Source organism: Maudiozyma barnettii, assembly GCF_903064755.1.
Source record: "Maudiozyma barnettii strain CLIB 1767 genome assembly, contig: KABA2_11, whole genome shotgun sequence".
NCBI lineage: Eukaryota > Fungi > Ascomycota > Saccharomycetes > Saccharomycetales > Saccharomycetaceae > Maudiozyma > Maudiozyma barnettii.
The window spans coordinates 278,190-291,609 of NW_024545248.1; the positions used below are offsets into that span (position 1 = coordinate 278,190).

The 13,420-nt window shown below is 33.3% G+C and overlaps 8 protein-coding genes across 8 annotated transcripts; 5 read left to right on the forward strand and 3 right to left on the reverse strand.

The window, feature by feature from the left end:
• Nucleotides 1-20: 20 nt before the first annotated feature.
• Nucleotides 21-734, reverse strand: THG1 (tRNA guanylyltransferase; the record flags this gene model as incomplete). Its single annotated transcript, XM_041552682.1, has 1 exon — nt 21-734. One exon carries the CDS (start codon nt 732-734, stop codon nt 21-23), a length of 714 nt encoding a protein of 237 aa, XP_041408616.1.
• A 460-nt stretch (nt 735-1,194) lies between these two features.
• Nucleotides 1,195-2,028, forward strand: KABA2_11S02992 (uncharacterized protein; the record flags this gene model as incomplete). The annotated part of the gene is made up of 1 exon (XM_041552683.1): nt 1,195-2,028. One exon carries the CDS (start codon nt 1,195-1,197, stop codon nt 2,026-2,028), a length of 834 nt encoding a protein of 277 aa, XP_041408617.1.
• A 218-nt stretch (nt 2,029-2,246) lies between these two features.
• Nucleotides 2,247-2,570, reverse strand: RPS25A (40S ribosomal protein eS25; the record flags this gene model as incomplete). Its single annotated transcript, XM_041552684.1, has 1 exon — nt 2,247-2,570. One exon carries the CDS (start codon nt 2,568-2,570, stop codon nt 2,247-2,249), a length of 324 nt encoding a protein of 107 aa, XP_041408618.1.
• Nucleotides 2,571-3,767: 1,197 nt separating this feature from the next.
• MSP1 (Msp1p) lies at nt 3,768-4,841 on the forward strand (the record flags this gene model as incomplete). The annotated part of the gene is made up of 1 exon (XM_041552685.1): nt 3,768-4,841. One exon carries the CDS (start codon nt 3,768-3,770, stop codon nt 4,839-4,841), a length of 1,074 nt encoding a protein of 357 aa, XP_041408619.1.
• A 298-nt stretch (nt 4,842-5,139) lies between these two features.
• Nucleotides 5,140-5,820, forward strand: ERV1 (flavin-linked sulfhydryl oxidase; the record flags this gene model as incomplete). Its single annotated transcript, XM_041552686.1, has 2 exons — nt 5,140-5,207; nt 5,319-5,820. 2 exons carry the CDS (start codon nt 5,140-5,142, stop codon nt 5,818-5,820), a joined length of 570 nt encoding a protein of 189 aa, XP_041408620.1.
• A 756-nt stretch (nt 5,821-6,576) lies between these two features.
• On the reverse strand, nt 6,577-7,047 carry POP6 (ribonuclease P/MRP protein subunit POP6; the record flags this gene model as incomplete). Its single annotated transcript, XM_041552687.1, has 1 exon — nt 6,577-7,047. One exon carries the CDS (start codon nt 7,045-7,047, stop codon nt 6,577-6,579), a length of 471 nt encoding a protein of 156 aa, XP_041408621.1.
• Nucleotides 7,048-7,526: 479 nt separating this feature from the next.
• On the forward strand, nt 7,527-8,465 carry RPP0 (60S ribosomal protein uL10; the record flags this gene model as incomplete). Its single annotated transcript, XM_041552688.1, has 1 exon — nt 7,527-8,465. The coding sequence occupies one exon, from the start codon at nt 7,527-7,529 to the stop codon at nt 8,463-8,465; it is 939 nt and encodes a 312-aa protein (XP_041408622.1).
• A 191-nt stretch (nt 8,466-8,656) lies between these two features.
• Nucleotides 8,657-9,580, forward strand: IMO32 (Imo32p; the record flags this gene model as incomplete). The annotated part of the gene is made up of 1 exon (XM_041552689.1): nt 8,657-9,580. One exon carries the CDS (start codon nt 8,657-8,659, stop codon nt 9,578-9,580), a length of 924 nt encoding a protein of 307 aa, XP_041408623.1.
• Nucleotides 9,581-13,420: the final 3,840 nt, after the last annotated feature.

The window sequence follows — 13,420 nt, forward strand, 5'->3', positions numbered from 1 at the left end:
AATTATGCTATTTACGAAAGTTAACATCCTTCGAATAATTGATCAATTTCTTTGATCACATCGACATGAATAATGTCACCTTTTTTAGTTATAAGGGATCCTTTCTTGAATATTTCTGGTTCATTGTTGTAATTAATACCACAGTCAGTAAACAATATTTCTTGTTTTTCAGAGCTTACTGTACCAGATAATCTGTTCTCTGACTCCTGAGCCGTCATTCCACATTTGAGTACTAATTGCCAGAATGCAGTATTGTATAAATTATTAATATGAGTATCCACAAATCTCCAACTTAAATAATCTTTTACAATTGGAAGAGAAGGATACAGGACACATCTAGCATCAAAATATGGTAAATGTTTTAAATCCAATGGTCTATCTGTGAAAAATTTAGGCCATAGAGCTACATAATTAGAGGTAAATAATGATCCAAATAAGGTAGCTAACTTGTCACTTCTTCTATTAAACAGCACACTATCTTTACGTAAAATGAAGGAGTATTCATCACTCTCACCAAATGCAAGAATCATATCACTTTTATATTTTAATACCACATTCTTAGCACTTGCATTCATCAACTTCAATGCCCTGATATCATTAGGCTTATCAAAATCATAAAACTTGGAAAATTCGTGGAACTTCTTACCGTCTACTCTTACCACTATATAGGTTTGAGGTAGTAACACATCGTGACTCTCAAATTGTCTAACGTATTCAAACTTTGAATTGGCCATTACTCAATTAAAACTATTGATGGGGTATGTGTATAGTTAGGGATAATCAACAAGGAAGTAACGTCCGAACTACGAAACCAATCACTTGTATTCACAACCGATGAGTTTCAAATCCATAAGTTCTAAGTAGATAATAAATATTGAAATTTTCAGTTAATCACGAAGCTAATGTCTCACTGAAGGAGTACGTGCAAAGTGACACATCTCTATAATTCCGTGACAAGGGGAGAGAGCCCATCCCCTTCTGAAAACAAATAGGAACCAATGACATTTTCCTAGGGGAGATGAAGAATTAGCATTAGACAGATATATTGACAAGAATAAAGGGAAGTTGGAACATTTTAATGAACCATTGAAGTATTTAAATTTTAGTTCAAAAAAAAGTTTAACAACCATTGTAAACAAAGAAGTTAAAGGTGCAACCTCATAAAACAGATATCCAATACATTATAATATATCGATGGCAAGTTCAATACAGGTAATAAGAAAGAAAACCAAGGCTGCTAAAGTGGCGGATCCCTTAGCCAAACAGAAATTAATTTGGACTACTGGTCATCTTTTAACCCTCACATGTGGTCTAATCTTTTCAATTACATATTTCTTCCATGCATCAATCTTTTTCAAATATCGTTCATGGAAATGGTTATTCCTTAGAGTCAACAAAAATTATGTCTTTTTTGAAGGAACAAGATGGTATGATAAACTATTGAAGTGGACACCTCAAATTTTATATAGATTTGCATTAGTCGGTGTCATAATGGCTAATGGTATTACGATGCATCAGAATTGGTCGCATTTAAATCCAACCTGGTTTGATCTTTTAGCTGCAGAAAATTTCCAAAGTTTATCTGTAGCTGGACTATGGTTAATTGGTGGCGGTAAATCGTTTTATAGATTACTACCATTTATGATCTTAAGTTATATGCATTTAACCAACAGGAAACATGAATTCACTTCAGATAATAAGAAGATTGATGAGCAAAAAAGTATTGACAATAAACATTTGCTACACATTGTAGCATACTCCGAAATTATTGTTATTATGGCCTTAAATTTGGATACGTTATTAATGAAGAATGGGTCTGCTGGATTTTTATTAGTAGCATATACTAGTATCTATTGGTTACGTCTAAATTTCTCTGCCTATGCTCAAGTAACAGTTTTAAGAATTCTTGATAAGTTTGATAAAAAGGTACCAGCTAAACATAGAGCAAAATGGGACAGTATCAGAAACTTTTTGTATTCCAAGATTAAAGAACGTTCAGATCGTAGAGAGAAGCTTTTACGTAAATAATCAAAACAAATCAAATTTATTTTTTTGAAATGTTATATATATAAATATATATGAACTATTAACACACATTCACGTAGTTAAAAACAACAACATCGACTGACAAATATTCGTTTTGAATACACTTCTTAATTTTATTTTATATGGTTAAAGGGTTGTATTATCTTAAATTTATTTATATAATATTAACGTTATGTAAATTACATTGCAAATCCCCGCGTTTATTCAGCAACAGCTCTGGTGTAGATTTGTTGAGTGGAGTGCTTGGAGATTGGCTTGATGATACCTCTCTTTTCTAGATCTCTTAGAGCAACTCTAGCTAGAGAACCACCTAGCTTTAATCTGTCGACCATAACAGAGACGGAAATGTATCTGTAAGTTGGGACTTCCTTTAGGATTCTGTCCAACTTTTCTTGGTCTAGGATGACGGCGTGAGCAGCCTTGTCCTTATGGGACTTCTTGGACCACTTCTTCTTAGACTTCTTACCACCGGCCATAGCGGCAGCGGCTTTGGCAGCTTTAGAAATTTGTTGCTTTGGAGGCATGATTAATTTAGTTCTGTTTAAAAAGGACTTATAGGTAACAATACACTTGTGAAGAGTATATTACAATATTATTATGTTAGTAAAAAAATGGAACAATCTTAAGGGGGTAATAGAATCTCATCACAATGAAGGGATTCTATAATTATTGATAGAGGAGAAGTAACAATGTAACTTTACTATAATATATAGAAGATGGACAAATAATCTTATCACTAGTCGACTTCCTATTTATATCCATGTTGAAGAATCTTGAATTAAAGGTTTAACAAATTATTATCTAACGCAATACGGAATAAAACTAAACTATCTGTTGCTTAATCATAATATTTCATCTCTTTCTCTTGATAGTCATTCATTTTAGTGTCTAACTTTTCTGGTCCTGTTTAATATATCGATAACATTACTATTCCCACTAATCCTCCTATCTGTATAACTCATTAATTTACATACGCTTTGGCTTACTCTCTTTTATTCAAGTGAAAGACAACTACAACTTATAAAAACATAACGTATAATATATATAGATACACCAAAGTTTTTACTTATATCAAGTTACAAGAAACTATTAGTATTCGAGTGGAAACCTTACAAAGTGAACAACAGTAAGACCAGATGCTTTACAGAACTTACGAGGTTATGGAGGATTACTGAGTAGTGTTAGAGGTAAGGATATGAAGCCAGCTGTGTTACAACGTGCAATCCTTGATGGTAAGCACACATAGAGAAACAATGAAAAGTTATTATTTTCGCTGTTTCATGCGATGTTCCAAATTGAAAGAGTGAATATTTGGGCTGTTTGTTTAACAAATCCCGCAGAAGCGGAAGGAAGCGAGGAATATGAAAAATATTTTTTTGATTTTTTAAAAATTTGAAAATATTTTTCATATTTGGTTTTGGATGTGCGGATGTTGGACAGAATGTGTGGGTGCTAGTCCAAACGAAGCGTCTTTGATTTTTGGAGTTTTGCTAATTGCCAAAGGTCCTCTTTGATAAAGGTCCTTGTAATATAGCTACAACGAGCCCTTGGAATGAGAAAGAAGCAACAGAAGGTTGCTAGATATTCTACAAGTTGACTGCTTAATTTGGGTAGTAGGTGGTAGCGTATTTTAATTTGTCATTGTAACAGAAAAAGGAAATTGCTGCTGTTCCAGTTTCTCTATACATACCACTATAGTACAGCTATTAGTTACTTCGATCATGTCAAGGAAATTCGATTTTAAAGCATTTGTTGATCTCTCTGTTTTGGTGGGTACAGGTGTATCGTTATGGTATCTTCTACGACAGTTACGTAATGACGTACAAGGTGGTCCCATAGGAAGATCAAAGGAATCTAAAGAGAAAGAGATAACCCAATGGACAAAACTAACCGAAAGAAATGCAGAACTCATAGATACGGAATTAAGTGCATATGAACATGCTATTCTAGCATCTGTTGTTATGCCTCAGGATATTGATGTTTCGTTTAGTGATGTTGGTGGATTAGAAACTATAATTACTGATTTGCATGAAAGTGTGATATTCCCGTTGACCATGCCTGAAGTATATGCAAACTCACCTTTATTGAAAGCACCAAGTGGTGTCTTGTTATACGGCCCTCCAGGATGTGGTAAAACAATGCTTGCAAAAGCACTAGCTCATGAAAGTGGTGCTAATTTTATTTCAATTAGAATGTCCACCATTATGGATAAATGGTACGGTGAATCCAATAAAATTGTAGAGGCTATCTTCACTTTGGCTAATAAAATCCAACCATGTATTATATTCATCGACGAGATCGATTCATTCTTGAGAGAAAGAAGTCAAAGTGATCACGAAGTCACTGCGACAGTGAAGGCCGAGTTTATGACCTTGTGGGATGGTTTATTAGGGAATGGACGTGTGATGATTATTGGAGCTACAAATCGTCTAAATGATATAGATAGTGCATTTCTCAGAAGAATGCCTAAACGGTTCATGGTATCACTACCTAGTCTTGAACAAAGAAGGAAAATCTTGCAAGTTCTATTGAAAGATACAGAAGTAGACAATGAATATTTCGATATCAATGCAATAGCGATGAATACAAAGGGCTTGTCAGGTTCTGATCTTAAAGAATTATGTAGAGAAGCAGTATTGAATGCTGCTAAGGAATACATAAGGAAAAAGAGAGAAATAATAGCAAATGGAGGATCTTTATCCAAAGACGTAGTGATAAGGCCGTTAAGATCAACAGATTTTTCAGTTATTAAGAAGGATGCACGTATGGAAATCGGTTCACATGGGTTGGATTAAACCGACATCGTTCATATAGATCCGTTTGTAAATACCATTCCTCTAAACTAAATCTAATATTCAATCATATATCAAATAGCACCGAAAAGCCTAACTAATATACATCATTAAGCTTAAAATCTAATATGAATAAAGTTCTTTTTCGTTAAAACGAAGTGGCTTTGCCTTTAACGGAACGGATTTCTTTATCCCTTCTGATATATTTCATATACGAATATAAAGATATTCAAAACGTTATAGATATATATAGAGAAGAACACAATACTCATCTTACATCAAAACAGGGGGAGCGTTAAATATGTCGAATGAAACCCCAGATAAAGGGTTGACTCTAAAATCCATTTTATTCAATGAGAATGGTAAATTGTATGTACACTTCGAAACATTGAAAACCTAGTACTGCAACCAAGTACTAACAATAGCAACTAAGCCTGTTCTCCCGAGTGGAGAATAGTTTCACATCCACTTCATATCTAGCTGTTTACCGTGCACTCTTTACAAATCATTTCAATATATATCTGGAAGCACTATGGATCCTTCAATAAGTTCAACACCGACTCGAGATGACGTAATTATTAAACAAAGTCCTGCACTTCCCTCGGTACCAAGAAGTGATTTGATACCTGGCTCAAGAACCTATGTCAAGGAAGATCCTCCAGATGTAAATAAGTTAGGATCTGCATCATGGACGTTTCTACATGCGATGGCTGCAAAATATCCTGAGAAACCAACGCCACTTCAACAGGAAGAAATGACAGATTTCTTAAACATCTTCTCACATGTATATCCATGTTTCTGGTGTGCTAAGGATTTTGAAAAATACATCACCGAAAATGCACCAAAGGTGAAGTCTCAAGAAGAGCTAAGTACTTGGATGTGTCAGGCACACAATAAAGTTAACAAGAAACTTGGAAAAGCACAATTCAATTGTGATTTCTGGAAACCAAGATGGAAAGAGGGTTGGGATGAACAAGAATAAATATTAACGTTTGTAATGAATTCAACTCTATATGTATAAAATAAACTTCAGAAAAATTCCTTTATTATACAACTTAATTTACTTGTTATGTCAACCCTAATAATATATAGTTATTTTCACTACGGGTTGTAATTGGATCAAAATTTCGATGAGCCTTTCTCGTCAGCATACTCTTTTTTTCCACATATATAAACTACGCATTTTATGAAAATGGAGAATATAAAACCAACTTTTCGTTTCACTCTTGTTAAAGATACAAGTTAAATATTCAATACAATTAAAAGATGCAAATATCCATTGCTGTACGACTAGATTTGACTAATGTAAATGTGAAATAACAAGGATTTCTGAGCTTAGCAGGTGCTAAACTAACTAATTCTGTTTTATCTTTCAGTTTTGAATTCACTATGTTTGGTCAATTTATCTGTTGACATATCGGCCTCTTCGAAGATTGATGAACTTGGTGTAATAGCCAGATAGTTTGTTGATTCAAAGCGAGGCCCATAAAGAAGACTCCATTGAACAATACGTTGTTTGGTGATTCATTGAGTATAATTTCAACAAATAATATTTGAACGAATGCAATAAAGTAGAATCGTAAAGTTTTCTATTTTTATATGACTCAATGATACATACTTTTATATACATACATATCTTGCTAAAATTATAAATAGATCCTGTAGTTGATAGGTGTATTATCACTCATATATCTATATTGATGCGTTAGATGTTTGGGAATGCAAAAGGTCTCTTTATTTATTGGTTTGTAAACATGTTTTGGTCGTTTTCAAATACAGGTGATGTTAACGAGGCAGAAACAGTTATAAATGTGATCAATATAGGTACTATAGTTTTCTTCTCCAACAATTCATTTCTACCTTCCTCTACAGTCTTAAACATTGCCATTTTAGTCCATTGATTGATTTTGACATTATCCTTCTCTGTTTTAACTTTCTTGAATATCTCAACAATGCTCAGTAACTTCTGTAAATGTGGTCCATATGAATATATACAAATAAAATGATTTTCCGAATCCTTTTGACATAGTCTATCTACTACCTTCTCAATACTACTATTTTTCGAAATCTTATTGAATATTATCTTCTCCTGTAACGTAGGGTCATCTCGTAATAAGTCAGGAATGATATGCTCTTGAATAAAATTTAATGTATTTGAAGTAGAACTCAATTCTACGGGTATATCTGCACCCTTATATTGAACTGTCATAACTAGGGTCTTCACTTCCGGTGCTCTTGATATAATATAGCTTGTCGAGTTTCAACATCCTATAAATGATGCAAACCTCTTCTGCTTCTATTCAATTCAAATTCATCTCTTATTCTGATTAAGCCAACCTTTCTTTGACTGCTCAATTGAAAACACCCAGACATGCTCTCAAATTTTTAATTTTTTACCTTTTTTTAAAAAACAAATTGATTTTATTTTTCGGATTTTTTAGTCGCGAAGAATTCTGGTCGGACCTTTGACAAACTAAATAATTTTTCGAATTTGGTGAATATTGATTGCTTCACCATCAGTAGAGACAGAGGAACAACATGCATCGGTCAATCATCTTTAAAATGAATAAGATGTCATTTGTATTTAAGAGTAGAACAGTTACAATTCTATATTTTACATTATTAATTAATGTTTAAAAGAACCACAGGAAATCCTTTAAACATCCTAACAAGTTAAAATACATTGAAATGGGAGGCATTCGTGAAAAGAAAATTGAGTACTTCGCTAAGTTCAGATCTTACCTAGAAGAATACAAGTCTATCTTCATCGTTGGTGTCGATAATGTTTCTTCCCAACAAATGCATCAAGTCAGAAAGGCTTTGAGAAACAGAGGTGTTGTTCTAATGGGTAAGAACACCATGGTTAGAAGAGCTATCAGAGATTTCATCGCTGACTTACCAGACTTCGAAAAGTTACTACCTTTCGTCAAGGGTAACGTTGGTTTCATTTTCACCAACGAATCTCTACAAGATATCAAGGACGTCATTGTTTCCAACAAGGTTGCTGCTCCAGCCAGAGCTGGTGCAGTTGCTCCAGAAGATATCTGGGTTGAAGCTGTCAACACCGGTATGGAACCAGGTAAGACCTCTTTCTTCCAAGCTCTTGGTGTCCCAACCAAGATTGCCAGAGGTACCATTGAAATTGTTTCCGATGTTAAGGTCGTTAACGCTGGTACCAGAGTTGGTGCTTCTGAAGCCGCTCTATTAAACTTGTTGAACATTTCTCCATTCACCTATGGTCTAACTGTCGTTCAAGTTTATGACAACGGTCAAGTCTTCCCAGCTTCTATCCTAGATATCACTGATGATGAATTAGTCGGTCACTTTGTTTCCGCTATCTCCACTGTCTCTGCTATCTCTCTAGCTATCGGTTACCCAACCTTGCCATCTGTCGGTCACACTTTGATCAACAACTACAAGGACTTGTTAGCTGTTGCCATTGGTTCCGGTTACCACTACGCTGAAATCGAAGACCTAGTTGACAGAATCGAAAACCCAGACAAGTACGCTTCTGCTGCTCCAGCTGCTGCCGCTGCCTCCGCTTCTGCTGATGCCGGTGCTGAAGCTGCTGCTGAAGAAGAAGAAGAATCTGAAGACGATGACATGGGTTTCGGTCTATTCGATTAAGAAAAGAACTCTAATTAATTAAATATATATATATATACATGTATAGTACTTTTTTATTATAACTCTTTCTTTATCTTCTAATTCGATACATTTTTTTTTGTTGAAAATATATTTATATTTGAAATGAAATTTTAAATATTGATAAGGGGATATTTGTCAACGATGAGCAACAAGATAAATAAACATACATAATGTTCAAATTAGGTGCGAAAAGGGTTCATATTAATGGAACATTTCAAAGAAATATTATATTCAATGCCGTTAGGTTTCAAAGTCAAGCTGTTAAACTTTCATATGATTTGATAACCCCGACTAACAACAATGGCAATTTAAAGAAGAATCCATTGGTAATAATGCATGGCTTGTTAGGGAATAAGATGAACAATAGAACCTTAGCTCGACTTTTGAAGGACCAATTGAGCAAAGCTGTATATCTTGTAGATCTGAGAAACCATGGTGCTTCGCCACATATTTCACCCCACGATTATGATGGAATGTCTGATGATATTTTAAAGTTTATTAAAGATCATGAATTGGAAGAACCGATACTTATAGGTCATTCGATGGGTGCTAAGGTTGGTATGGAATGTGTTCTTAAAGATAAAGAGAGTGCTTCGATATTGGTATGTTTGGATAATGCCCCTATATTTACTGCTCCGAATGGAAAATATGCACAATATATCACTAAATTACAACAAATATGTGCGAACGCTACCATACAAACATTGAAAGAAGCAGATGATATGCTAAGTACAATCGAACCCAACAAATTTATTAGAGGGTTTCTATTGACTGTATTGAAGAGATCAAAAAATAATGAAGGGCAATGGCAATTTACTTCTAGAGTACCTTTGAATATCGTTAAGGACGCAGTAATAAAAGGTAACATATCTGGTTGGACACTTGATGCCCGTAACTATAGATGGTGTAAACCTACTTTGTTCATCAGGGGCACAGAATCTATCTATATTGCTGATGAATATATTCCAGCAATCGGATTATTTTTCCCTAGTTTTGAGATTAGAGATGTTAAGGCAGGGCACTATTTAAATGCTACAAATCCTGATGAATGTGCAGGTTTAATCACCGAGTTTGTAAAAAGACATGAAGAATAGATCAAGGTGTCTACTCTAGGTCGACTTCCATAATTTGTTGATTGACCTATGGACTATTTACTACCTGTAAATATAAAAATAGCATGGAATATCATATATAATGATTTTTACAAAGGAAATAATGAGCAGAACACAATTAAAATGTTGTAGTATGAAAGTGTGCTAACTACCCTCCCAAATATATTGCTATTTAAGAAAACTGAAGATGTCACATTTTTTAGGTTATAAATGAAGAAATCAATTGATTCCATTATTCCAAACTTTTAACAGAAGTAGCCTGATATACATATGAAACCCGGCGTCATTTCAAAAACAACAATAATTAATATATTCCAACACTCATGTTATAAGTAATTAGTGACGTATATCAAAAAAATTGAGTTTTTGGTGAGAACCTGAATACCTAATCCTCCAGAAATGAAGAATACGGAATAAAATTTATCTACGAGAATTTTATCCAGAGTATGAGCCCAGTGGTGATAGTTTTGTAATGATTGAAAACTGTGATATTGGGATAGAGTATATATTCCTCTTCATTATATTTTTTGCATAAATCATAATTTGTTATAATATCACATATAAATATCAGAAACTACTTAATGTTACAATATAACACTATGCCTTCTTCAATCAAAAATTTACGTATAAGTATGAAACTTCATAAAACGTTCTTTGAAAAAATATTTATATGACTATTATGATAAAAGAATAAATATATTTACTAAAATAATTAAACCATAGTTATTATGTACTCAAGTGAGAAAGTAATGTTAGATATCAAAAAACTTTAAAATCTAAACAAAGAAAAACAAATTCCCGGTAGCAATTAAAATCATCAAACGATAAGAAAGAGAAGGGGTTTCAACGGGCAGATTTGCACCAAGAAATGGGAGACCAAGGGAGAAAACTTTGGGGGAAATGGAACAAGTTCCAGGAAGTGCAGGTTAGCTGAGGACTGGTGTTTCTATCCTCTTGCACGAACAACCTTAGCACGTCACAAAATGATCTCGATACTTTTGGAAAACGAATTCTGCCATACAAAACTCTGCCCGAGCTTCAATTGTTGGAAGTCACCCGGACGTGGGCCTTGGGACGCATAAATACATGGCAAAGTGTGACACCTTGGCTTGCTTGTTATTAAAGAAGCTCTATTTATTTGGAGATGCTACTTAGAATATATATTACGTCTTATTTACATTTGATGAGTTACGTGCTCAAGATATTCAGGCAGTTTGCTCATACCAGCGTTATTTCAAGTAATTATTGATTTTCGATGCAGACAACAACAATGAATAGATCTCTCCATACCTGTGGTGATGCATTTATTATGATTCCAATTATGGGATGCACATAATTTATATAGTTAACAAGTGTGTATATCATTCAATACACGATACATATTATTCTCAATTACATAATATTAAAGTTAGAATGTGGTACTCCAATTAAGTTAAATTATTGGAGATAAGTTAATTACTCACGATAATGGCACACATGGGACATGCATTTTGTTAAGAAAAGAAAAGAAACTATTGAAAAGTGGTATTTATATGTAAAGAAGCAGCATGTGAAATTATAAAGGACTAAAACTACCATGTGAAGATTAAATACACAAAGAGAGAGCCAAAAACTAGAATGTGAAAGTATAAGATGGTCAATGAAGCATGTGAAAGACTTAAAACTATATATAAAGAGCCTGTGAAACGTCTGGTTTGTGAGTTTTGCTGTTATTTTCTTGGTGACGCAGTAATAATTTATGGCGTCAAAAAATATTGAGACGTCTTAGTACGAAAATATGCAGGATAGAAAAATAACCTAGTTTATAAGCTCCTATTAATTGTATTGATGTGTTTAACACTATAAGATAACAGGATGTTATTTTATATTTCTAGTAATTTTTATGGTGTTGTTATATGTTACCGAACTAATGAAAACGAATCAAAATTGAATCTCTTAATATCACTAGAGGGTTCATAATATTTCAAATGATTTGAGTTACTAAATTACGTAAGGTAAATATAATTTATAAAACATCACAATTAGGTATGTTATATTAAAAATGGGTCAAATATTCAGATTTTGGAAAATTTTTACAGTGAACAGAGTCTGTCACTTTCCAAATCCGATAACACTCTACGGTCATTTCTAAGCAATCTCAGCAAGTCGGAAATTTATAAATACTAATAGTTCATACAATCACATGACATTTAAGCAATAGTGACGCAAACATCAATTAAATCACGGAAAATAAATATAGAGACATTAGTTATATAGTGTGACACTATCCTGATTCACAGGTAAAAGCACGCAAGATAGACCAGTTAATCGGTTAATCGGTTCCGATAATTAAAGAGAAGTCTCGAAACTTTTATTAATTTTTGAATTAAAGATTGAATAAATCATTGTTGTATGGTGATTGTTAGATTATAAACCTCAGACAACGGATATAATGAATAGATACAAGTATCAATATTTTATCTCGTTGTTTTTCCCAGTTTCAAGAATACATATCTGTATATGTTGGACGATGCCGATGCAAATAAGGGACTTTTTTTACCCTATGATAGGTAATCCATACATTATTTATCGCTTTGACTAAGAAATCTAACCCTTTGGATATCTACTTTCTCGTCTATCATTACTATTGAATATCAATCAATTAATATATCTCGACCAGCTCTTTCATCATATAGGGAAAGAAATGGAAACGCGACGCGAAATATTTCTGTTATTTTCTTCAATCCAGTGAAAACACTGGAGGAACTTTACAATACATGGCAAAGGGCTAGACTTACTATTCAAAAAAGAAAAGAATAGTGTTCACTTCAATTAATGCAACAATACATATACCCTATTGCAATGTATCAATCATATCTCTTCTCTACAGTTCCTTATTGCAGGGTGCAAATAACAATATTATGTAATAATTCTACACAGCCACATACTTCATACACAAACAATTAAAGAAAAGAGATGTAGAATAAACAAATCAACACACTTGCATCAATGGTTGGAAATTGTATGAATCTCTTGAGAAAAAGTATGATTCCAAGTAATCTTAATATTTTGTTTGGCAGGTTCTGTTAGAAGCGACTGCATGCATATATTTTTGATCCAAAAATATAATATATCAAACTCCCGTAACTTTCTTCATCCTACAAACAATCAGATAAAAATCATGATCAAGAACACTGTAATACCAACAACCCACAAGCAAGAATACATACCCACAAACATTCACGTCTCTTCATCATCATCGCCTCCATCTCATAGGCTATAGATGGGTTATATAATATCGATCGATATTCTTTTCTCTATTTTTAAACGGAAAAACCGAAATTTCGCGGCCAAAAAAATTTTCGCGGCGATTTTTTCGATTTCCGTTTGATTTCCCTTTTTCACATAGTAAATGAATATATGCAGCCTACATAATAACGATATAACTGAGTGTTCTGGCTGTTGATCCGTCTCACGTAATTAATTATCTCTAAGCTATTGTATCATCTACTCCAGTTGAAACTGTTTTGTTGTCTATATTTTAGATACTATTTATTTAACTAATTCTTCTTGTTAAGCTGATATATATTACATTTCTTAGTGCATATCGCTCTCTTTTTTAGTGTAACCAAGACAGAGCGTTAAAGCCCCAGAATTTTACGTTTTATTTTTTTTGCTTTCCTAATATTTTATTTTTAACCAATTTCATACATTTTTGATTTGAAAAAAAATAAAATAAAACAAGATTAGCAGCAACAGAGAGGTTGATTATTTCAAGTTTAGACTCTTCAAGGACTTGTATCCACTCGAACGTTTATTAACCATTGTGACAATATACATTTG